General features: G+C 49.3%; 1 protein-coding gene and 2 long non-coding RNA genes across 7 annotated transcripts in view; 1 reads left to right on the top strand and 2 right to left on the bottom strand.

Annotated features, from left to right (window-relative positions):
* LOC131921113 (uncharacterized) overlaps positions 1–12,873 on the bottom strand; it is a 22,185-nt gene extending 9,312 nt beyond the window's left edge. The window contains exon 1 of the long non-coding RNA XR_009381845.1: positions 12,746–12,873. This is a non-coding gene — a long non-coding RNA (uncharacterized LOC131921113). The remainder of the gene's footprint in view (positions 1–12,745) is intronic.
* On the bottom strand, positions 6,256–8,717 carry LOC131921112 (uncharacterized). Its single transcript, XR_009381844.1, has 2 exons — positions 8,336–8,717; positions 6,256–7,040 (listed from the first exon to the last, which is right to left on the bottom strand). It is a non-coding gene; the product is annotated as an uncharacterized LOC131921112 (long non-coding RNA).
* Positions 8,823–24,512, top strand: LOC131921111 (uncharacterized). Of its 5 annotated transcripts, XR_009381843.1 has the most exons (7): positions 11,420–11,560; positions 12,036–12,109; positions 12,649–12,829; positions 13,557–13,682; positions 14,220–14,270; positions 15,797–15,968; positions 20,552–20,688. XR_009381843.1 is itself a non-coding variant. In XM_059275788.1 (6 exons), the coding sequence occupies exons 3-6, from the start codon at positions 12,792–12,794 to the stop codon at positions 24,470–24,472; spliced, it is 615 nt and encodes a 204-aa protein (XP_059131771.1). In that variant the 5' UTR covers positions 8,823–8,932; positions 12,036–12,109; positions 12,649–12,791; the 3' UTR covers positions 24,473–24,512. The 5 variants fall into 5 exon arrangements, 4 of the variants coding, with proteins under 4 accessions (XP_059131771.1, XP_059131770.1, XP_059131769.1 ...); XM_059275788.1 differs by lacking the exons at positions 11,420–11,560; positions 15,797–15,968; positions 20,552–20,688 and adding exons at positions 8,823–8,932; positions 24,073–24,512; XM_059275787.1 differs by lacking the exons at positions 15,797–15,968; positions 20,552–20,688 and adding an exon at positions 24,073–24,512.

Below are 24,512 nucleotides of genomic sequence, written 5' to 3'. Positions count from 1 at the left end.
TCCTTTGGGCCCCAACCCGTAGTAAGGGCTCAGTAGATTTTTACTGAAGGAACGGTTCATGTTCGGTTCCCCTCATACTCTCAAGTTCCCCTACTTTCCTCCTGCCTATGGACCCTCTTGGGATATAAGACAGGGTTGGATGGGTGATGGCGCTCCCAGAAAGGTGTGGTCATTTTTACCATGATCTCCTCCAAGCTCATGACAGTCGGATTCTCAGCCCCTTCAAGTACTGCAATTCTTATAGCTTTCTAGGAGTTCCTACTCAGCCTATGATGGGCTTGAAAATACCTCATGATGGAGAAAAGGTCACCTAGGGGAAGCGAAGCATGGATAGTTCAGTATCAGTGTGAACACTTCATCTCTGGGATGTTCCAGGATGACACAGGTGAAGACATGAAAGGATGACTGAATGGACAGGAACAGACTCACCTACACAGATCTCATCCTGGGTATATGGAGGGTAAACCATGGCTGGACCTCATCTGCTGGTGTATCGTGCCTTGTGTTCCTGGGAGAAGAAGTCAGCAGTAACACTGTGTTTGGGTGTGTTCCCTTAACTCCATGTAAGATGGCTAATATTGTCTACTTGGAGCGATCTAGAGGAGACCTACCTCTGGGCATATCTGTGAATGAGTTTCTAGACTGGGTAACTGGGGTGAGAAGAACCACGCTAAATATGGGTGGCACCATTTCGTGAAACAGGTTCTAGACTATGGGTGGCACCATTTCGGGAAACAGGTTCTAGACTGAATAAAAAAGCAAGTGATCTGATATCTTGCATTCATCTCTGAGTATGGATGCAATGTGACCAGCTACCTCACACTCTCACTACTGTACCCTCCTCATCATCCTGGACTGTACCCCTGAACTGGGGGCTAAAATAAACCCTTTTTCCTTGAATATCTTAGTCAGGTATTTGTCACAGCAGTAAGAACAGTGACGAATCCACCATCTGCTATAAGTTCTGAGTGAGGGTGTTGGGGTGGTGTATTTGGGTATAACACTATCAACCATAACTCTAGTGAGGGTGTTGGGGCAGTGTATTTGGGCTTAACACTACCAACTATAACCCTACTGAGGGTGTTGGGGTGGTGTATTTGAGTGTAACACTATGAACCATAACCCTAGTAAGGATGTTGGGGCAGTGTATTTGGGTTTAACACCATAAACCATAACCCTAATGAGGGTATTGGGGGTGTGCCTTTGGGTATAACACCATCAAACATAACTCTAGTGCGGGTGTTGGGGCCGTGGATTTGGGTATAACACCATCAACTATAACCCTAGTGAGGGTAGTGGGCAGTGTATTTGGGTGGTAACTAGACTGAAGGGAGCTTCCCTCCTAAGGAGATTAATGCCCTTATGAGGAGAGAGCAGAGGACCACCAACTCTCCCCCAAGTGAGGGTGGAACTAGAAACCAGACTTCTACTGCTCAGAACAGAGTCTTCTCCAGTACCTGACCATACTGGCACCTTGATCTCAGCCCTCCAGAACACCTGGAACTAAAGACCAGTCTATGGAACTGTGAAGAGCAGCTGAGCCTGAGGCAAACAGAGAGTCAGGCCTGCTTGAGACTTACCGAGTGATAAACCCAACACTAATGCCTCCATTGCCCTGTGTTTACCATGCACCAATCCCCTCCAACTCTGCCCTCAGAAAGTCTAACTCAATTTACTAATATGCAAATTACAAATGGGATAAAAGCAAGCCAAGAAGAAAACACTCAAGTCAAATGTCAGGAAATACAGGGAGGAAGCAATTGAAGGTGGATCGGGTTAAACTGACCTATGAGGGTTGGACAGTGAGGTGAGGACATGTGACAGAGCTGGGTCCCCACTTCTGACTTGTTAGACAAAGTCAAGAATGTGACTCCAAGTGTCCAAGGGGAACAAGGAGCCTGTTATGGGAATGAGGGTGACATAACTCTTTCTCCAACTTGTCTTCTCAAGTGTGATGTTGGGAAACAGAGAGCAATGTCCTCACAAAGCCCCCAAGTGACCACATTGGGCTTTCTCCTAGCATCCTTGACTATAGGCAGGCAGTACTGCACTAGAATGGACAATCAGTAGCAATTCATTGTGAGGGACTGGATGGGAAGGCATTTAGAGTGTGGGTAAACAGCGATAGGGATACCTCCGTCAGTATATGGTTTTTTTCTCTACTGAGTTCTGGAGGCTGTGGATGGTACCCTGGAGGTCTATTTTATGTCACCAAGATGCACCCAGCTGTCCTTTGTAGAGTCCTCTGTATTAATCCTCATGCCACCCCTTTGTCAGAACCAGATGTGTGTGTGGCACCCCGGTGTGTCCACCCAGAACCTGTGCAGAAGGTAGTCTCAGTGCAGCAGAGATGGAGGTGGGGTGGAGCTCTCAGAATCAGGTCAGTGAGGCTCTTGCCCTCAGGGTACTCAACCAGCCATCATGAACATGGATCGTTATGAAGTGAGGTACTACTCCTTGCCATGAATTGAAGCAATACACAGCTCTTAGCAGAAGCCCCTGTGATCTTGAACTTTCCAGTCTTCAGAAATGTGAGCCAAATAAACCTCTATTTCTTATAAACCACCAAGTCTCAAGTATTCTGTTATAGCAACGGAAGTGGATTAAGGTGATTGGCCTTATCTACTCAACTAGTAAGAAGTAAGCTTGGTTCTAAGGTGTGATGGTTTGACTCTGAGATGTGTCCACAGGTTCATGTGTTGACAGCTTGTTTCCCAGCTGGTGGTACTACACTGAGAAGTTGTGGGCATTTTAGGGGGTGGGTCCTATCTGGTAGAAGTAGAGTTGCCTATCACATGATCCCGCTGCCAGGAACTCCACCACACCTTCCCTGGCGATGGTGGGCAGGAACTCCACATTCAAGAACCATAAGGACCATTTCTTCCCCTACATTGTTTCTGTCAGGTGTTCTGGTCACAGTGACATGAGAGTAATTTACACACAAGCCCAGAGCCTTGGTCTGACCCTTCCCTGTCTCCTCAGTGCTGTTCCTCCAGATGAGCATGCCGGGTGAGGTAAGAGCCGAAGGGCTTTACTCGTCTTACAAGATGGCGGCCGATCCTCCTCCTCTATCAATCCCTTCAGTCCTGCAAACCACTGAACAGCCTGTTCTTTGGGCTGGAAGGCAACCAGGCTGAATTTCAATGTTTTCTAACCAGGCGTCACCCTCTCACCCCTGTCTTTCTTTGCAGCTTTCTCCCCTTCCAGACCCAAGCCCCTGATTGACGGAGGGCGGCTGCCAAGCACATCTGGCACAGGGGAAGCCCAGAGCAGCCAGTCATCCAGGTGTTGGGAAGACCCAGCCAGGGGTCATCCACGGCCAGTGTACGGCCCTCTGATTGGTCCAGACCTACTCCCCCCCCCCTTATCTGTGGAGCCTTCCTCCTGAGGACAGGCACTGAGGGGGAGGCTGAGGCCAAGGGACTGGGCCAAACATTTGGAAGCGCTTGCCTTGCAAAGACACGGCCAAGAAAGCAGATTCAAACATTTCTTCTACCCACACAGTTCAGGAAAGCTTAGCTTGGAATTTCCTAATTTTTATGCTTAATTAAGATAAAGGGGTCGCAGAGCATGTGCAGAAGAACTTCGCTTTGGCCTCCAGAGGCAGGACTCACCACGGACCCTGGCACCCAGACGTTGGTAGAAACAGGGGGGGCTCCAGGGTAAACATCTTTCTTCCAGAGGCAGAAAGAGCCTGAATGGAGTCTGCCCATGATCGCACCAAGTGACCGTACTGGGGTTTAAGTGTGGGCCCCAGGAAAGTTGGATCTTGCCTTGTCTACCCTACTGCTGCCTTTCAGGATGATGAAGCCTCTCCTTGGAGGATCCAGGCCCAGCTGAGGAGAGCAGAGTCCAAGGCAGAGCTCAGGGACCTGCCATTGCTCTCTGAGAACACCTTCTGTTTTGCAAATCACAGTGGTTTAAACTGAAGTTCAAAACAAGCCAGTTTGGTGCTGGGGCTCCAGCTCAGCCAGTGGAGTGCTTGCCTAGCATGCACAAGGCCCTGGGTTTGATCCCCAGCATGTGAAGTAGCATTGGAGGCACACAGCAATCCTGTAATCCAGGGGAGTAGAGGTCCTCAAGCTCATCCCCAGTCACAGTGAATTCAAGGCCAGCCTGGGACACGTGAGACCCCGACTTTAAAAAGATAAAGCAAGTCTGTTTTCTGAGCCTACGTGTCTGAATCCACCATCCTATTTCCGTTGGCCTTCTGTGGTTGGAGAAGAGGAAACTGAGGCACAGAAAATTTGTTATAGCCCTTGGAGGAAAGAGTCAGGACTTATCTGTAGATCATTCTGTCCCTCCCTAATTTCTCTAGGATGCTGTGGGAAGTCCAGTGCTTCCTACAGCCCAATCCTATATCAAAGTATCAACTTGAAGGAAGGGAATTAAAGTCACCCAGCTCCAGCCACATGGGGCCGTCATTACTTTTGAGTCTGACAAGACAGGAAGGCAGTGGAAGGCCAGCATGAGCCATTGCAGGGTCCTCAGGCTGCCCTAGTATCAGCCACCTCTGGACCACGCCCAGCATGTGACTGTGCCACCCGGTGATCAGAAAGCACTTCCCTCCTCTAATTCTTCCCTCCCCCTACCCCCAACACACACCAACCTACACAGAAGTCAGGGCACTAGAGACCTCGGAGAGGCAGCCTGTGAGCTAGTCCCCAAAGCTACGCCTGCTTTGAACCATATGGTGTTTTCTTAAAAACAAGTCTGATCGCCAACATTGAAAAGTTGGAGCCGTCACACAAATGTCTGCATTTCTGGCTTCTTTAGAGACTTGGACGATTTGCTATCACCAGACCTGCATTCTCTTCTGCTCAACAGTGAGGCTGAGACTCAGCCAGCCTGGACCACCCTTGTTTTATCTCCAGGTCACTCACTTGAGCCTTGGAGTTCGTCATGTGATCTGAGGACAGCTGGGGAAGCATGGCAGAGGCCCACAAAGCCACCTTGTCTGAGTCCACATTGCCCTTCTGGGCATCCCCCCCTCACAGCCCCAGGTATACAGTTGGCAGAGAGCTGCTGTCTTCGTCGATCAATCAAAATCTGTCCTGAGTATTTGATGGCGATAATCCCTTTTGGTAGTACCCATCTCATATCCACATCCCAGGGATCTGGGAGCAATCCTGCCAGGCCTTAGGTGGAAGAGGAGGTAGGCATGACATACCAAGGGCACACAGGGCTAGGATTGGGCATGCCATCTCACTAGGATCTTGGCATCAGCTTTCTCCTGAGTGGGTGGCCAGCATGTGTGGAGGAGTTGTAATTTCAGCTTTTGGATTCCACTAATTCACCGAATGTCTATGCAAGGTGAGTTTGCAGAACAGTGAATTGAGCCTGGCTCTTAGAAGCTGAATCCGTGTTTGCCAAAGTCATTCTGTCTGCCCCTTGCCTAGGAGGCTAGGCTCTGCCCCCTCCAGGGCTCACATGTTCAACCAAACACCACCCACTGCCTCATCTCGGTTCTGAAATTTTTCTGAGCAAACACAGTTGTCCAGCCTCATCAAGCCCGCCCCACAGTCTAGGTCCAGGACCTCTTTCCTGCATTCCTTATTCAGGGATGTCCTCTCCTCTGTGAGCTCCAGAACCTTGGCTTTTCTGGTTCCGGATCAGGGAGGGGCAGTCACTAGGATCTTTTGCACGTGTCCACAGCTGAGGGCAGGAGAAAGGGAACTCTGCTGTGGTCATAGGTCTGCGTCCCTGGAGGGTCAGCCCATGGGGCCTCTGCTGCTCAGCTGACCATGAACAGTCATTACCTGCAGCTTGGTTTCTGTCAGTCGTCTCTACAGAGTGTCTTCCTTGTGGGCAGGACTGAACCCGACAGTCAATACAATGTCATCTGGATGAGACTGCCTGGCATACAACAGATGCTTAAAACTGTATGTCAATACGTTGCTTGTCTCCTGCTGGCCCAGCATCTACCCCTTACCTGTCCTGTATTCACCTTTCCCTACGGGAGCTGACCCAATTTTTAAACTATCACTCACCCCCACTCCCATCCCTGCCACTTCTCTTCTGCTCACCGACACACAACCAAACTCAGTACTGCCACCATTCCCCCTTGCTGGGCACTGCCACCTTCTGAACTTCTTCATGCCTGACTCCCTGCTGGACTGGGCCAACACTGATCTTTAAAACCCAGGTTCGTGAATGAAGAATAAATAACCAAAGAGAGCTGGATCAGGAATGTCAGGCAACAGAACTCACACACCACAGAGGAAATGTAGAATATTCAGGGAGACACTGGAAGAGGAGAGTTTTGCTTCTGTTTATTGTGTACTGGTGGGGGCAGAATCCCAGAGTCTTGTGCATGCTAGACAACTGTTCTACCACCTAGCCACACTCCCAGCCTGATGAAGGTTCTAAAAGGTAAAAAAAAAAAAAAAGAGGGTTACGTAAGTTGTCTTGAAGCAATTATCCTTGGCTGAGAGGTTCAGTCCATGTTGGACAGTCCATTATGCTGAGCCTAGATGTCCTTGATGTTCTGTGTGAGGCATGGAGGCCTTCTTGTTGGACTGTGGATCTGGCAGTCTCTTGTGCTAGATAATTCTTGCTCTTTGGCACATATAAGAGAGTGCCCCCTCATGACCTTCCCTGGTTTCACATTCTCAGAGTTCGACACAAGTGACGCCATTTTGGTACTTCTCTTCACTGGGTAGAGTCTACCCTCTAAGCCGACCGTTTTGGGGACAGGGAGGAAGACAAGTAAGTAGACTCATGTGAAACGTTCAAGCTGTGTTAGAAGTGGGATAAGGTCAGGGGGCTGCCCCAGGGAGGCCAACAATGCCCCACATCCACTGAGGATGTGGTCCTGGCTGGTTGCTGAGGGTTGGACTGTGTCTCCAGCTACCCATGCCAGAGATGAAACACTGCCAGCTTAAGTCCAAGAGGACCACCCAGTGGTGCGAGCCATCAAATGAAGGAGGAACAGAGCAGAGACTGCAGAGAGACTGGGCCAACCACAACTCAAGGTCTCCTCCACCTGTGCGCCTGCTTCTGCTGGCCAGGCCACCTGTCTCATGCTGTTGTCTGGAGAGCTGAAGGAGGATTGTGGTCAGTCTGGTGGGGTCATCAGCTCAACCTTGAGTCTATTACTTTGGTGCAGAGAGTTGAGGTGCCAGGCATCCGAGAGATGCCCCCAGAGTGTCTACATGCAGGGGAGTGGGGGCAGGTATCTGAAAGGGAGGTTCCAGGAGGAGGATGCGGAAGGGGTGGGGGACATAAAGCCATCTCCACTTGGGATCTGGATCTGTAGCCGGACTACACACCATCTATATCTGATCTTCATTGTCTTGGTGGCATGCCTCTCCTGTCTTACTCCTGAGGCTACTGCCTTTCCTCAAAGGCCAATGGGCTCCTGTCCTGTTGTGGAGCTTAGCTCTCTGCTCCCACCTGAGCAGTAGAATACTGGCTGTGACATGGGTCTTGTTCACAGTCCCCTGGTACAGCAAACTCTTTTTCCTGTTCTTGGAGCAACTCTGGCTTTCCCAGTGGGTTGTAGGGATCCTGGACTCTCACTCACACTCTTCCCAGTAGGTTATAGACAAGGGCCAGGGCCAGGTCAGATGGTGTCCTGGGGCATAAACCTGCAAGCTCTATTCTGGGCTGAGCAGGACTGACTGGAAGCTGGTGTCTGGATAGGGTTTCTTCCCTCTACTCAACCTGGTGCCATCTGTCTGCTGTGCACAGTGGAGGCTGGAGAGGGGCACACAGTGTGTAAATGTGCACATCTGTCTGCTGTGCACAGCCAAGGCCAGAGAGGGGCACAGTATGAATGTCATGCAGACCTCCCAGGAGTCAGAAGACCACTTCCATGAGACTGACACATGCATGCGTGTGTGTGTGTGTGTGTGTGTGTGTGTGTGTGTGTGCGCGTGTTACATTTCCTTTACCAGGCCGTCTTGTGGGGCCTTGTAGCCCATCTTACAATATCAGCCAGGTCTGGTCTCCCCATATTCTCAGAGTACACGATCTTGAGGCTCTCTAATTTCCTTGGGGACTTAGTTCTTGGGAAACAATGTTGGGCTTTTAGGCAAAGAGGACATGAAGGCTGATGTTCAAAACAGAGTGTCCCAGGCAGACACCTGGCCACAGCAGCTGCCCCTCAACACTAGGCAGGCATCCACAGCAGAGCCTGCTCCTGCTGTGGGAGCCACAGGCAAATGGCCGCCTTGGCTGCTGCATCCTGCTGACTCATTCATCTCTCCTGGCCTATCCGAGTCATAGCGCTCTGGTTGCCCAGATCCCCGGCCAGCCTCCCGGCACAGCTGGGTAACATTAAGAACTTGGCGCCCCTCAGTCCTGTCTCAGCTCCTTTGGGCCCTTCCCTTACCACTGTTGTTATCCTTGTCGTCAGATGCCGATGGGGTTCTGGGAGCAAGTGGGGATAGGCTAGATTGACACTGGACTGCAGGCCAGGGCGGGCCTGAGGTGAGGAGCTCCTGCTGGCAGGCTTTGGGTGCCTGTTCAAATCCTGGGTGTGTTCATGGTTCTTCTAGCCCTCATTTATAAAACAAGGGCCCAGGGAGACCTACATCCCAGCCCCCTGAGGGGACTGAGTAGCCACATGCACAGAGAGGGGACAGAACAGCCCTGCTGTTCCACCCACCTCCTCGTGCTTAGTGACTCAGTGACCCCTCTGAGACCCCTCTCTTCCCTCTGCCCACCTCCTCTGCCGCCCCATTCACACCAGCTGTAGTGTGAGGCTTGGTCTTGTCCCCCCCCCCCCCCCCGACTCCTCATCAGGCTTCTTCTAACGTTCTAGGCACGCATGGAGACCTTTCATCTTTCCAGGTTCTAGAACATTCTAAACCCCAGAAGGAATCCTCTGCACAGCTGCCAAACACATGGCTCTGTGCCTTATCCTCTTCTGTTCTCTTGGCCATCACTACCCTGTGTCTGTTTTCGTCAACTCGCAATCTCAACAGAGGTAGAGATATACCTTGCATGATGGCCCGCCTCACTGTCTTGTGATGGTTTATGGTTGCCTCTAGGGGGCGCCCTCACACACTGTCTGTGGCTAAATGAAGGGCTTGCAGGCTGGAAAGGTTGGCTGCCAACCAAAAACAAAACAAAACAAAAAAACAAGTTCCACCCACTCAGTTCTTCTCCTGACCTGCCAGGTCACTTTTCATTTAAAGACCCAGAAGCTCTGTGAAAGTCACATTAAACCCTGCCCAGCTACCAGCAGAAAACCCCAGGCCATGGAAGATGACTAGACATGGCCTCTTGCTCTGATTGTCTTGGGAGAGGAGGAAGTACTGAGGGCCATACTGATAAGTTTCAGTTGATGAAACCGGAATCCTTCATGGCCGTGTGTAGCAGGAGTAGGAGTAGACCGTGCTGTGGAATAATCTTTTTGTACACTGTGAAGATGTGTCTCTGCCTGGGGTGCCTTCTGATTGGTTTAATAAAGAGCTGAATGGCCAATAGCTAGGCAGGAGAGAATAGGTGGGACTTCCGGGGAGAGAGAGAAACTCAGGAAGAATCAGAGGCATGAGGGATTTCTCCAGCCAGACACAGAGGGGTAGAGAAGAGGTAAAGAGCCACGTGGCAGAATATAGATGAATATAAACGGGCTAATTTAAGTTATAAGAGCTAGTTGGGAACAAGCCTAGGCTAAGGACAAGCTTTCATAATAATAAGTCTCCGTGTCATTATTTGGGAGCTGGCAGTCCAAAGAAAGTCTGATAAGAAAGCTTGCGACAGGATAGGGATGCAGAGAAGTGGCTAAGACACCCAAATGCTTTTGAGCCTTGGGTCTGTTCAAGCTAGACAGAACTCACTCCTTAAAAGACAGCAAGTCCATAGGAGCCTTTGGGCAGGTTCTGGGAGTCCCCGCCTCCCCACCCACTGGGCCTTGTCTCTAGCCTTGATTTCTTTCCTTGCACCGTCTTCCTGTGGTCCCAGGTCCCTCATAGCTGTGAGGAACTAAAGACCCCAGTGGCTTTAGTAAAGTGATGTTGGACTTCTGATTCTTTTCCTGGGAAATGCGGAAATGATCCCTACTACAGCATCCTCACAAGGCTGCTGGGACAACAACAGAGGCCAAGCGCGGGGAAGAATAGTTTTCCCCTTGGACGGAACATGGTGAGCAGTGCAGGCACAGTGGCTGGGAACGGTGCCGAGCTGAACGGAGTGTTGGCTCCAGGCTCTGCTAAGGGGCCATTGGGAGCTATTCCTCCTCTTGGCGTCCATTTCCCTGATCTGTGAGTAAGAGTTGTGGCCTCCTGACTTCAAGTTCATCACCACCAGCAGTCTCCATGACTGTGCATTCTCTTTCTGCTGGACTTCAACAGCCCTTTGGGTGGTGGGGCATGGGGAGAGGTACACCTCACTTGGCTCAAGGAGCTTCTTGAATGATGTAGCCACATGGTTCAGGACCCACTTGGAGAGTCTATTACCTCCAGGACCATGCAGGCTGCTGCACCATATTGGCCTGGCTTTCCTGGCATCTGGGTTGTGCCTTTCTGAGTGGGTCCAGGTATGGGAACTCCTCAGAAAAAGACTTAAGGCTATTAGTCCTTGTGGGTGGGTTCTGTCTTTGTCAGAATCTCCTCCAGGATTGCTCTTTATCATTGCATCCAGACCACTGCCGTGTGGAGAGCTGGGACCTGAGCATGGAACCAGCTGTAAGATGGGAGCTGGAACTCTAGCCCCTTCCTAGGTTGGTGCCAGGCTCATAGGCGTTGATGGGATTGGTCATTTATGAATGGCCATCAGCTAGGGCCCACTTCTGCCACTGTTCCTCACCTCTGTAAGCAAGGGGATCTCCACATCTGGATGGCCCATGGATAAAACAGGAGCCATAGAGGGATAGCCAATAACTAGGAAGTCTCCTTAAAACAGACTCCAGCCCTTGACGGAAGGGATGTATTTAATAATGACTCCAGGAGCAAGATGAGGAATGAGGAAGAGGGAGGAAGATTACAGAGTCAGGAAGGAGGGGAATGTGAGCAGGTCTCTGCGGTGGGCCTGGAGGCTGGTCTCCCGAGAGCTTCTGGGACAGTGTGGAACATACTTCAGTGTACCCCAAAGGAGAGGAAACTGGGGTGTTTATATGCCAACTGCTGCTGCTCTCTGGGTGTTAATGTCTCAGTTTTATTGCCTGCATGGGCGGGGGGGGGGGGCCCGGGCACGGGGCAAGCACGGCCTTGGGACTATGCATGTTCTAAGGTAGAGAGGCCCCCCTGTTGACAGACTGAGGGCTGTGGGCCAGGCACCACCAGCAGCTGCCATGCTGCCACCTCAGCAGCTGTTGTAGGCTGTGCCAGGGGTTAGCCCCATACCTGACATGTGGTTCCCAGGAAAGAATTGTTTATTCTTAGCATTATGTAGTCTTTGGCTTCTTCAGTCCCAGCCCAACCACAGGTTATTCCCATAGCAACCCTCCTCCCTATGATGCCTTGGGTTCTAAGGAGGCTCCAAGAGTGGGTCCTGTTAATTTAGGGCATCCTGTGGCTCCTGGCTGTACACTTGGGATCTGGAGTGATTGCTGCCTCCTCAGAAAGACCTGGGCACAGCACTTCAGGAAAGCCTCCACCCGTTCCTACACTTGGTATCACAATTTCAGCTGTTCTGTCTGAGTGCAGGGGTGGGATGGTGGTCTGGTAACTTCTGGAAGGTGGCTTCAGTCAGATGGCTCATCTTCTAGAAACTTCCTCAGGAAGGGACTGGAGCACAGGTTCAACTCTAGGCTCTATGTCTGTGAGTTTCCTTCTTGGGAAAAGACCAAACACAAACACAAAACAGCCATGTGCTGGCCTCTTCCCCACAGTGTCCCTTCTCTGCCTGAAATTTTCAGCCACCATGCATGTGTCTCCCATTCTGCTGGCTGGAGGCTGGCCAGAAAGGGTGGAAGGCATTCGCTTGTGAGTTGGACAAGGTTCCAACATTCCTGCAAGTTCGCACCTTCTATGAGCTAGCTGCGTGTAGCTGCATCCTAAGCATTTCAGCTCCTTCTGGGGCTGGGTGAAGTCACTGCTATGAAGCAATTTGCTTGGAATGAGTGGCACATGTTTTTCCTTCCACAGAGAAACTCCAGTATGTAGCTGGCTCTCCTCCTCTCAGCAATTAATTTTAGGAAGCACTCTCCAATGCAATCAAGGTGAGGGCAGACGAGGTCATAGGTGGGGCTCTCTCAGAGGTTTAGAGCCAAGCAGAGCCAGAACAAATGAGACCACAGGCCTGGAGCTGCAGGAGCGAAGCATCAGCGAAGTCTTAACTGTCCTGGGGGTGCATGCAGGCATCAGGGGCTGTCTTGGAACAGGAGATGGGGCAGGGGGCCCCGGAAGCTGGGAGGTTTCCCTGGAGACAATGTACTAGGTACTTGGAGGAAACCCTTTACTGTGACTGCTTTGCAGCGGACTGCAGGTCTCCTCCTGGGGAGGCCATCAGCTACTGTAAAGTAGGAAACAAGGGGGGTGAAGGGGGCAGTTTACCACATTAAGAGTCTGAGCAATGCTGGCTGCTCTCTGGGAGGCACCTCTGTTCACTGGGGGGTTTTCTACAAGGTGGGCTTGGGTACACATTTTGTGTATGGGGAAACTGAGGCTCAGAGCTGTCAGAGAACTTGCCAGATCACCTGTCTGGCAGCAGGGTGATCGATCAGTTTTCGTTTAGCAGATATTCCCTCCACGTCTCTAGAACTCTTCAGTTCTGAACAAACCAGGACGGTTGGCCACTCTAGCAGTACCAGAGCCAAGATCAAAGCCAGAAGCACCCAGTCCCAACCTGTTCTCACCTGAACACTGTGCTGGTTCCTGACTTCCAAACCATAAGAGCCTCCCATGCAAGGAGACACAAGGCCACACCAACAAGAAATGAGGTAGGAAGATTCGAACCCAGGGCTGCCTCTCTCCTACATTTTCTGATGAGGTCACCTTTTTAGGAACACCTTATTGTTTATTCCACAGTGGTGGAAGGTTCTAGAATGCTGCTGGGAACTGAAAGGCAAGGGCCAGTGGTTACACCCTTCTGGAGCGGCGCACACATTCCTTGGGAGGAGCTTGGGTTTCTGAAGCTTCTGCAACCTTTCCTGGAGCCAGGATGGTAGGGAGCTGACACACCAGCCTTGGGAGGAGAGAGGGCTCACACTCAGGGCTGCTTTGACTTCAGCTGCAGCTCGAGGGTTCAGCTCACTGCATGGGTAGCAGACACCAATACAACACAGAACAAGGACTGGCTTGAAAAGAACTGCAAACACATTAGTACAATGTGGTAACTTGTTTAATCAGAATCAACTGGTGGCCCTCCTTGTGTGACATGATCCAGTTCTGATGCTCTTCCAGGGTGAGGCTGAGCTGAAGTCTCACCCAACCCACCGCCCCCAGACAGACACACATCCACTGTGAACAGACTTATGTGGGCATGTTTATAGTCACAGAAATTTTGTAATGGCCCGTCCTTCATTGGAACTGTTTCAAATTTGTGAACAACTGCTGTTGGAACTTACTCTTTCATTTCAGCTGGCACAAGACATCACAGTTAGCTGCTTGTCCTAATTATCTCCATTGCTTCTCTGTTGCGGGTTCCCACCAGCCTTGTCTTTTCAGCCATGCTGGTTCCAGGCCCATCGTATTCCTGAGGAAGGTCGTGCCAGCTGAGCATAGTGCCTCCTGCTTGCTGGCTGTTGGCGCACAGTGGCTGTATTCCGATATCCCCTCTTCTCCTTTCTCACGGTAATAGAAGCCTGACGTTTTGGCTGGATGCATGGCCACCCCTCCCAAACCAGAAGTCCATGTTACATTACAGCCTTCTTTGCAGCAAGCTGTAGCTAGCGAGCTAAGTTTGGGACATCAGGCCTGATGTGCCTTGTGCAGGCTCTGGGTTGGGTCCCTCAAGGGCTTATCCTTTCTGACATGCTTTCTTCCTTTGCTGTTGGTTGGCATACAAGTGTGCTGTTGGGGAGGGGGCCGTTTGGAGGTTTCTTTGTTCATTCATTTTCCCAGTGTGATCAAATACACAAGGAAATAAGACTCCAGGAGGGATAACCAGCAGAGACAACAGACAGTAGGAAGAGATATATGGAGACACCAGATATAGGAACAATCAGAGAAAGATTGAAAAATAATGTAGAGATGACAGAACATGTAGTAAGGACCCTCGGGACCCTCTTGTCGCCAGGGCTGCCTGACTGACTTCAGTATATGTTAGAGAAATTGCATCCACTGTGGCGCGCTTCTGTGGTAACACACTCCCTGTTCCGTACCACATAGCCTCATGGCCTGTCTGGAGCAGCGATTCTCACGAAGTCTGAACACCTTTCAGTAAGTATCCTTTAGTGTCTATTGTCACATTTCCTAGCACAGACACTGCGTTAGCCTTCCGGGACTACTATCACAAATATGAGACAAAGCAAAGGGCTTACATTTACTTTAGCTCACAGCCTTGGAGGTTTGGTTCCAGGGACACTCGACTGCATTGTTTTGGGGCCTGTGGACAGCCAGCACATCATGGTGGGAGCCCATGGTGGAGGCTTCTCACCTCAGATAGACCTGGAAGAGGAAGAGATAGGAAGAATCCAGGGCCCAGTGGCCTAAGACTTCCTACTGGCCCTACTCCTGAAAGGTCCTTCTGTTTCCAAGTGGCATCAAGTGACAAGCAGATCCTCAGCATATGAACCTTGGGTGACAGTCAACATTTTCCAGGAATAGCTTTGGCTAACAACTGAAATATGGGGATTAGCTAACATTTGAGTACTCTTTTGGTAGATGAAGGTGGTTAAGAGGTACCTATAAGGGTCCAGAGATGGGATATAGGATTGGCTTGCTTAGCAGGCTTTCTTATACAACCCAGTTCCAGCTGCCTAGGGATGGCACCACCCACAGTAGGCAGGCTCTACCACATCAATCATCAATCAAGAAAATGCCCTCACCGACTTGCCACAGGCCAATCTGATGGAAGTAATTCCTCCATCAAGATTCTTTCTTCTCTGGTGATTCTAGTTTGTGTCAAGCTGACAAAACCCAACCAGCACATGGTCTATTAAATGATAAGAAAAAATACTAGTTTCCCATGAGGCCACCAACCTGCACCCAGGAAGTGGGAGGGGCTGCTGGTCCCTCTCATGTTGCCTGCTCTTCCAGCACAGTCTTAGTTACTTTCCTTTCCCTGTGAACAAACACCGAATAGAGGGAAGGTCATTTGATCTCACAACTGAAGAGGAGTGGAGTTTCTCATGGTGGAGAAGGCATGGTACAGGAGCATGGGGCAGTTGGCCACATTACATGTCCTGTCAGGACTCACAGTGGACAGGGTATGGGGCTGGCTATAAATCCTCAAGGTCCATTTTTACTTCCTTCAGTGAGTCTCTGCCCTCTGCAATCTTTACAGTCTTCCACAACAGTATCAACAGCCAGAGACCAAGTGTTCAAACATAGGAGCCTAGAGAGGGCTTTCTTTCTTTCTTTCTTTCTTTCTTTCTTTCTTTCTTTCTTTCTTTCTTTCTTTCTTTCTTTCTTTCTCTTTCTTCTTTCTTTCTTTCTTTCTTTCTTTCTTTCTTTCTTTCTTTCTTTCTTTCTTTCTTTCTTTTTCTTCTTTTGGGAAATAGGGTTTCTCTTTATAGCCCCGGCTGTCCTAGAACTCATTCTGTAGACCAGACTGGCCTTGAACTCATAGAGATCCACCTGCCTCTGCCTTCCAAGTGCTGGGATTGAAGAGGTGTGCCACCACTGCCCAGCTATAGAGAGCATTTAACCCTCAGACACTGCAACACCACCTGACCCCCCGGGACCTTCCCACATTCTTTCTCTGCTGCCCGAAGCACTTCTCACGATTTTGGTTTTGGTTTAAGCCAGCTCAGCTCCTCACACCACCGCTTTCAACTCCCTTCTAAGAAGGACTTCCTTTGCTCTGCCTTCTGAGGTTCGCCCGCGCTCTCCCCATCTGCTGGAGTCCCGTGTGTGACTGGCGGTGAACCGTGCATTTCCTGGGTGCTTGTTACAGCGTGTTTGCTTCTGCACATTGTAAGTTCCACAAGTCAGGGAGACCTCTTCCAATTTGTCCCCAACACATCCACAGTAGCCATACAGTGCCAGCCACATGGTAGGCAGTCTCTGAGTATTTGAGGAGAGGTATGAGCCAGAGAGGGCTGGGAAGTTGGGAACAGATTTGCCTTTAATGGGAATAGGGAGCAGGGTGAGGCCTGGATCCCATTCAGGTCAGTAAATGTTTATTGAGTGTCTGCCCCTTGTTCTCCTTCATCATCAGATAATCACATGTGTTAGTTCCCTGAAAACCAGCTCCCAGGCCAAACAGTGCAGATGAAAGCATTTAATCCTATAGCAACGACTTTCCCTAATGGCGGCTGTCTGAAGGTTTCCATGTGGGTCCGGGATGATGGAAGGGGAGGACTCACATGCTGGGGAGTATCAATCAAACAGCAAACCAAAACAAAACACAAAAGCAAGTTGCATCAAATAATTCCTAGATGCTCCATTAGATATAAAAATAACTGCTCTTTCCAGTTTAAACATATGCTAACTGGAAAGTGATCTGCCCCCAAGTCACTATTGAGATCTGGGATTTTTGTGCCTGGATTCACTTCTGTGTTCTCTCCCTGCTGACTCATCGGCTTCTGAAAAGCTGTACAGTGAAATGAGCGGATTGGATGACTGTCCTGGTCCCATGTGATGCCAAAGGAGTGAGAGCTGTCATTGTCTGGGCACTTTGGGACCATGTCCGGACGTCCCCCAGAGCCTGCTGTCCGCAAGCTCAGCAGTGGTTGCACCTTGGTACACTTTTCTCGGTCTGTCTTCCATTGAGTCATTGGTCACTGTGTTCCTTCATTCATTCATTTACTCACTCATTCACTCACCCACTTATTCATTTATCCATCAATACAATAAATGGGGACAGTAGATACAGAAACAGGAAGAGGCCAGTAGTCATGAGTACCTGGGAGTCACAAGTGCTGGGGAGGGCTGGCCCTTGTGCTGGCTGCCAAAGTACCTGGGATTTAGAAACCAAGTCAGCCCTTGCTAATATTCATGTCCCTAGGGATTTAATGAAAAGCAACTGCTGTGTGTGCTCATGGGTACATACACATGTCTCTGTGTATCTTCAAAAAAAAGTTTATTTTTATTTACATATATGGTGTTTTGTGGATATGTATGTCTGTGCACTACATACATGCAGTACCCTCAGAGACCAGAAGAAGGTATTGGATCCCCTGGAACTAGTCATGGATGGTTGTGAGCCGTATTGTAAGTTCTGGGAACTGAAGCAGGGACCTTGGCAAGAGCAACAAGTGCTTTTAACTGCTGAACAATCTCTCAAGCTCCCTCCATGTGTCTTAAAAAAAAAGTGATTTTTAACCAAGAGGGATTTAACTCAAACAGGCATCTTTAGAATTGAGATCCCACTAGGAGGAGGCATATTAACTAAGAGAACGAACAGAAGGCGCCTCCCCCACGGTCCACAGTCCTGAGGGGCAGAAGGACAAGAAGCCACGAGCTAGAGTGACCCACCACTGTGAGGGGTAGACACAGAGGCATGAGCCCACTGACCTGGGAATGTCACTCCATCTCTCCTTCAGGACCAGAGGGCAGAGGACACCCATTGAGCATGCATGTCTTCCTGGGTGAGGCCTGCTAGACCCAAGGAGCCCTCTTGTTTAAGACAGGAAAGAAAGATGGCATTCAAACTACTTCCATACAAAACCCCGTTTTTTCTCCTCTAACCTATCAGGGAGTTCTCTAAAGCTAAGCTAAGTGAAAATGGAAAAATTAAAATAGCAGCACGGGTCTGATTGATCAGTTTTTGTTGTGTGACGTCAGTCTTAAACAAAACAGAATGCATTTAACTCGTGAAGGATATAGGGAATATGCACTTGTGTCTGACGTGCGTATCAGTTACTCTTATTGGAACAGTACAGGCCCTGTGCAGAGTGACCTCAGTGGTCCCGATCCTGGGTGTGACCCGAAGGAAACAAAATCAGAGCAGTGAAGAGACATCTGCATGTAAAAAAATAACTCGGAGAGTAGAAGGGAGACTTTGGAAAAAGGGTGGGGACTAGTGGGTGGGGGCAGGGCAGGGTAACAGCAGGTTGAATGTAACCAAAGTACATTTTACAGGAGAGTGAAAATGCCACAATGATACCCATTATTTTATACAATTATTTTAAAATTGTTCTTATTTAAAATATTTTATTTTTATTGATGTGTACGTGTGTGTGTCTGTGCAGATGTCACATATGTGTGAGGCCAGATGAAGGGAGCCAGATGTTCAGGATCTGGAGTTACAGGCTGTGAGCTGGCTGATTTAGGTGCTGATAAACAGCAAGTGCTCTTAACCACAGAGCTATCCCTTCCTTCCTTCCTTCCTTCCTTCCTTCCTTCCTTCCTTCCTTCTTTCCTTTACTCCTCCTCCTCCTCCTCCTCCTCCTCCTCCTCCTCCTCCTCCTCCCTCTTCTTGTTTTTTTTGAGTCAGGTTTCTGTAAATGGAGGTGGAGCTTTTTGTCCCATCCGCCCAATCCCAACTCCTCGGCCGCCGCTTTCCAAATTACCACACAGAGGCTTATATTAATTATAAATGCTTGGCGGAGGGCTTAGGCTTATATTAACTAGCTCTTATATTTAAATTAACCCATTTCTATTAATCTATATATTGCCACACGGTCTGTGGCTTACCGGTACTCTGACATCTTACTTCTTGGGTGGTTGGCTCATGTCTGTCTGACTCCACCCTTCTTCCTCTGAGTCCTCAGTTTGATTGTACCACCTAAACTTATCTGCCTTGCCATAGGCCAAACAGCTTTATTATTAACCAACGAGAGAAATACATATTCAGAGCTTACAGAAGGACCATTCCACAGCAGGTTTCTCTGTATAGCTCTGGCTGTCCTGAAACTCACTTTGTAGCCCAGGCTGGCCTCTAACTCAGAGATCCACCTGCTTCGACCTCCCAAGTGCTGTGATTACAGGCTTGTGCCACTGTTGCTAGCCCCAATTACATTATTATTTTTCAATAAAAAGAAACATTTGCCCTCTCATGCTCATGGTAACACTACTCACTATAACCAAGAAATGGGGTCAACCTAATTGTCTATTAACAGGAGAGTGGATAGTAAAGCTAGAGTATATGCACCATGGAATACTATTCACCCTCAGGAGGAGAAAACACCATCATTTGTAACAATGTGAGGACACTACACCAAGTGAAATAACACAGACACATAATAAAATACTCCAAGACCTCCCTCACACGTGGACCCAAGGAAGATAGACGTCCTAGAAAGAGGAGGGTGGCACCTGGGGCAGGGATGGGAGAGTCTGATCAAGGGCACAGGATTGCAATGAGATGGAACAGAAGTCAGGACCTTCTTCACACAGCATTATGCATTATGGGACAGTTAACGCCAAGATGCCACACCCATGAAAATTCAAACGGTGGGGTTAAGGGTTCTCACCACAGATGTTACCTGTGAGTTGACATAATTGTTAGTGCTGAATTCAAGCCATCACATTCAGACGGACACAGTGGGTACACGCAATATCTGTTTAGAGATAGATAAAAAAAAAATTTACCTGCTCCAACTTTACTATTTTTTAATTTTTTAAAGGCAGGGTTTCACCATGTACTTCTGGCTGGTCTGGAACTCTATTTAGACCAGGCTGGCCTCGAACTCATAGAGATCCATCTGCATCTGCTTCTAAGCGCTGGGATCAAAGACCTGCGCTACCACACTCCTGGCTCAACCTCATGTCTTGACGTGTGATTCCTTCTAACTCTTCTTTAAAGTGAGGAGAGCTGAGAGGCAGAGGGGCCCCAGACACCGTGTTCTTCCTGTCCCTGCATGCCGTCCTTCCCAGTGTCAGGGAAGCAACAGGAGTCAGAAAGTCTGTGACAGAGGTCACCAGTTTCTCAGACACTGCTGTCCCCTTGACTCTTGTAGCTGGTCTCCTTGTAGCAGAGTGTGAAATCTGGTGGCAGGCAGGACTCTGATGTTCAGTCCCTGATACCATGCACCCAATTCGCAGGCCCTCGGGGTCTGGCTGTGTTCAGCTTTTGGGGGAGTTGTGTAGGGGGATTCTGAGCTCCCAGGGCTTCATGAAGGCCCTATGCCAACGAAATGGCCAGGGACAGTGGGCACTCACTGCCTCCATTGTCCACTGTCACATCAGACTTCACTTAAAAAAAATCATTAAGAATTTCAAAATCAGATATTCTGACCACTAAAAATATACATTTCAGCGAGATGGAAGAAATGCTTTGGGGGAACTGGAGAGATGACTCAGCAGCCAAGAGCACTTTCTGCTCTTGGAGAGATTCGGAGTTTGTTTCCTAGCACCCATTCAGGCCGCTCACAGTTACCTGTAGGGGTATCTGACACCTCCGGCCTCCTTGGGTGCATATACCCACACACAGATACACGCATAACTAAAATAACTAAATTTCAAAGAAAAAAAATTTTTCTGATAAAACCTGACATGTAATACTGATGGAGTTTTATCCTCCCGAGAAAGTAAATATAATTATAAGGTATAGTTTTTATTAGCAAGCCTTAAAGCTGTGTTAAAGCTTATGCTTTTCCATGTAAATTTCCCAGGTCTTTTGAGCTTATCTGGATCCTACTTCTGGCCATAGAGATTCCTCAGCAATTGTTTATTACCCACCTCTAGCTGGTGTGCTGGATGGTATTTAGGCTGTTAAACCACATGGCTTTTCACAATTAAATGTGTGTGTTTCCACCATAAGGCCCTGTGTCCTATTTGAATATACTTATCAGTAAAACTGGAGCAGAGAAGGATTCCGGTCATGGACAGCCCAGCCTGGGGCTCAGAGGTCTGGCAACTCTTACAATTTGATGGGCACTTTGAGCAAGGTGACTTTATCTGACTCAAGATCCATGGACCAAACAGAATCGCCCAGGCTGAGCAGGGGCCATCCAGACACAGAGAGGCAGGGAGGGGGCTACATGATGGAGGATGTGGGCACTTGTGACAGAGTGGGCCCATCCATGATGACGAGGTCTGATGGGAAAGTTGGAGCCAGATTAGATTTCTGTGTTCACTAAGGATGCTGCACTCTAGGCATTCGTTAGACTGGTGTCCCATTTCCAGGAAGTGTCCTTGTCAAATAGCAAGGCAGACTTGGTGCTTGGTGGGAATTTACAAGGCTCTCCTCAATTGAGGAAAATGTAACTTAAAGTCTGAGATATATCAATTAATGAGACTCTTGCAGCTTGCTGTAGATTATAACCAAGTATTTTTGTGGATGTATATGTAGGTGTGTGTGCAGGGGCATGTGTAGTGGTTGCACATGTATTTGTGTGCATGTGGAGATCAGGAGTCAGCTTGGGTGTTATTCCTCAGGAACTGTCCACCCTGGTTTTTGAGATCTCTTCTTGGGATCTGGGGATCGAGTGGGATGGGGGACAGCAAGCCCCAGGGATCCTCCTGTCTCTGCCTCCCCAGTGCTCAGATTACAGACACACACCACTGTCTTTTTAAAAAAACGGATTCTAAGGATTGAACTCAGTTCCTCATGTCAGTACCGTAAGTCCTTACAATCTGAGTCATCTCCCCAGTCTCTCTCTGAGGTGGACTATACTGCACCGTAGCTGCCACTGTGGCCTAAAAATAGATGACGTACATTACCCACAGTACTGCCATGTAACAACAAGCCCAGAATTCTAGCAGCTAACAACAGCAGTGCCGACAACCAATATCTCATAACAGCAGTACTGAGCCAGCAGCTAGGCTGGGGTGGGCAGAGCTTGGGGGATCGGTTGGTTCTTGGTTCAGCCTGGCAAAGGTGTCTAATCCTCCTACAGGATCTTGAGCCCTAACTGGGCTCTTCTCAAGACACAGGAGCCTGATCATGCAAACACCCAAGTCACTGACATGCCATCCCACCGATAAGCCACCCAGCTGGGAAATCTGAAGACCCCTCAGAGGAGTGTATACCTAGGGAAAGGTGAGGACCTGGGCTCCTGCTGGAACCTTTCAAGACCCTGATTCTGGTAATAAGAATGTTTTGGTCACTTCCACAGACCTGCAACAGGAAATGTGGGGTTTCTGGGTGGCTCTGTACCTTCCCTGACAGAACTCCTGCTCCTCTGAGCCTTGTTTTGCTCATCTGTACGATGGGAACATTAATCCCTTTCACAGGGTGTTGCCGGGATAAAGGAAAGAACCTCACAGAAAGCAGTTTACTGGCTAGCATCAAGAGGCTGTCTTATTTCAACCCCACCAAGCCTGATTTTTGACTTTGTTTGACTTGGTTGCCAAGAACCTTTGGCTTAAAAAAAAAAAATCAAACCTAGTCTATTGAATAACAGGAAGGCCATTGTCAGAGCTAATGGAAGTCACATTGTTTACATTGGTGATCAAATCTCCCACTCAGGGACTGCATCACATTGCCTTCTGTCTCTACTAAGACACAGAAGAGTGACTCCTTAGAGTCACCCAGATGGTTAGTGGCAGAATTTGTTAGTCAGAGAGTCTTGTCTTTGTATCTTTGCACGTATCTGTCTCCGTGTCTGTCTGTCTCTGTCTCTGTCTCTCTGTCTCTGTGTCTCTCTCTGTCTCTCTCTCTCTCTGTCTCTCTCTCTGTCTCTCTCTCTCTCTCTCTCTCTCTCTCTCTCTCTCTCTCACACACACACACACACACACACACACACACACACTGCATCATGGGAGGGAAGATGGGCACCAACAGCTCCTGGCCCTGAGGGACCAGGCATCTCAAAGGCCATGGTCACACTTGTCTAACAGTGGGGCTAAGCCATTGATGATGGCCAGTGGCCTCACTGTGGATATAGAGGCAGATGGTTCCTGTCAGCCTCGAAGTTGTCATGTGTACAGCTTTCTGAGGGGTGACCCATCTCCAGATGCTCCTCATTAACAAGCCTTGCTACGCTCAGGAGACATGAGGCGATTGGATGAAGAGAACCAATCACGGAGCAGGGCTGAGCTGGACAGCCAGCCTGTGTTCAGAGAAATCCTGGGGACCATCTTGTTCTGTTCCCTCCGCTCAGGTTTGCTGTCCGATAGCTATGGATAAAAGTTGCCTCGTTAATGAAAACTATGGGGTCTAGGAAGGATCAAACCTGGAGTTCTTCACCAAATAAAGAGGAGGAGTAAACAGGACAATCTCATTGCCCAGAGAGGCTGGGTACAGTGAGGGGCACAGCCAGATACACCTACTTCACCCATATGTTGAAGTCCTTGCCCCCAGTTCCTCCCAACAATGGGGGGACAGAACATTTGGTGTCCCCTGTTCATTGCCTTCCTTTCCCCTGGGGGTTGCAAGGTTGCTGTCCCTGTCCTCCACTTGAGTAGGCCATTTGCGTAACGCTCTAAAATTCCTGAATGTCTCAACAGATCAGAGCAGAGATGTCTGGATATTAGAAAATGGTTGCTGGGGCATGAGGGTCATTTTCTCCAGAGTGTAGCCGCTGATACACTGTCCCACTCCAGTCACCTCCAGCCTGCACTCATGCAATAACACCTGAAGTGGAAGGCGGGGAAGGGGGCTTAGAATAAGGGCTGCAGCAGGAGAGGGAGTGGTGGGAGAGAAGAATGGAAAGTGAAAAGAACTAAAATTAATCATGCACATGTATGAAACTGTCAGGGAACTGAAAAAGAATAAGAAAAAAATTCAAATAAAGGCCTGGTTCCAAGTGTCCTAACTAACATTAATCATCAGCTTGACACAACTTAAAAATCTTCTGTGAGGAGAGCCTCAGTTGAAGAATTATCTAGATTAGACCGGCCTGTGGGAGACCATCTTGATTTGTGAACAGATGTGGGAGTGTCCAGCCCACTGTGGGTGGCACCATTCCCCAGGCAGGCGATTCTGGGCTGTATAAGAAAGCTGGCTAAGCGGGAGGGAGCCCTCGTGTGAACCAGCAAGCATGTCCCTCCAGGGGTTCTCAGGTACTCTCTATCTGAGGGAGTTCCCTGGTTGGAGGAAATGCTACATGAAATAGCAAGAGGGTCTGCCTCCAAGGTCCTGTTCGAGTTCCTGCCCAGACTTCTCTCAGTGACGGACTATGACCTGAGCTGGTAAGTCAGAGAAGCCCTTTCTCCCCTAAGTGGCTCTTGATCAGTGTTTTCATCACAGCAACAGGAAGGAGACCACGGTACCATCCCAGAAACACACCATCACCGAAACACACCTGTTGCACAGCGACAGAAGAGCTTTCCCATCACCCATCACTCTCTCTTCGGCGCTGCAAGTTGCACACACACACTTCTCTGAGACTTCCGTGTGCTGGAGTCCTGGGAGGGTGTTTCACACGTATAGAGGTCCTCCCTCGACCTCTGTGTGCCCTGGATATGTCTACCGTCCTGAGTGGGAGAGCAGCATGTATGCCTACTTACTGTACAGTGAGGGTCAGAGGGGGAACCTGGCCCCAAACCTGATTTTAGCCAACCTCAAAGCCTTCTTGGGAATGAGGTCTGGAGGGCCAAATTCTCAGAGCCCATTTTTCCAACCTCTGTGGTCCCCGGCAGAGTGCTGAGGACATTATAATTCCTCAAAAACTCAATGTCTGGATTGAA

This window comes from Peromyscus eremicus, chromosome 10 (genome assembly GCF_949786415.1).
Source record: "Peromyscus eremicus chromosome 10, PerEre_H2_v1, whole genome shotgun sequence".
NCBI classification, from domain to species: Eukaryota; Metazoa; Chordata; class Mammalia; order Rodentia; family Cricetidae; genus Peromyscus; species Peromyscus eremicus.
The sequence above is the reverse complement of the archived record's forward strand: the minus strand, read 5'-3'. Positions and strand labels throughout refer to the sequence as shown.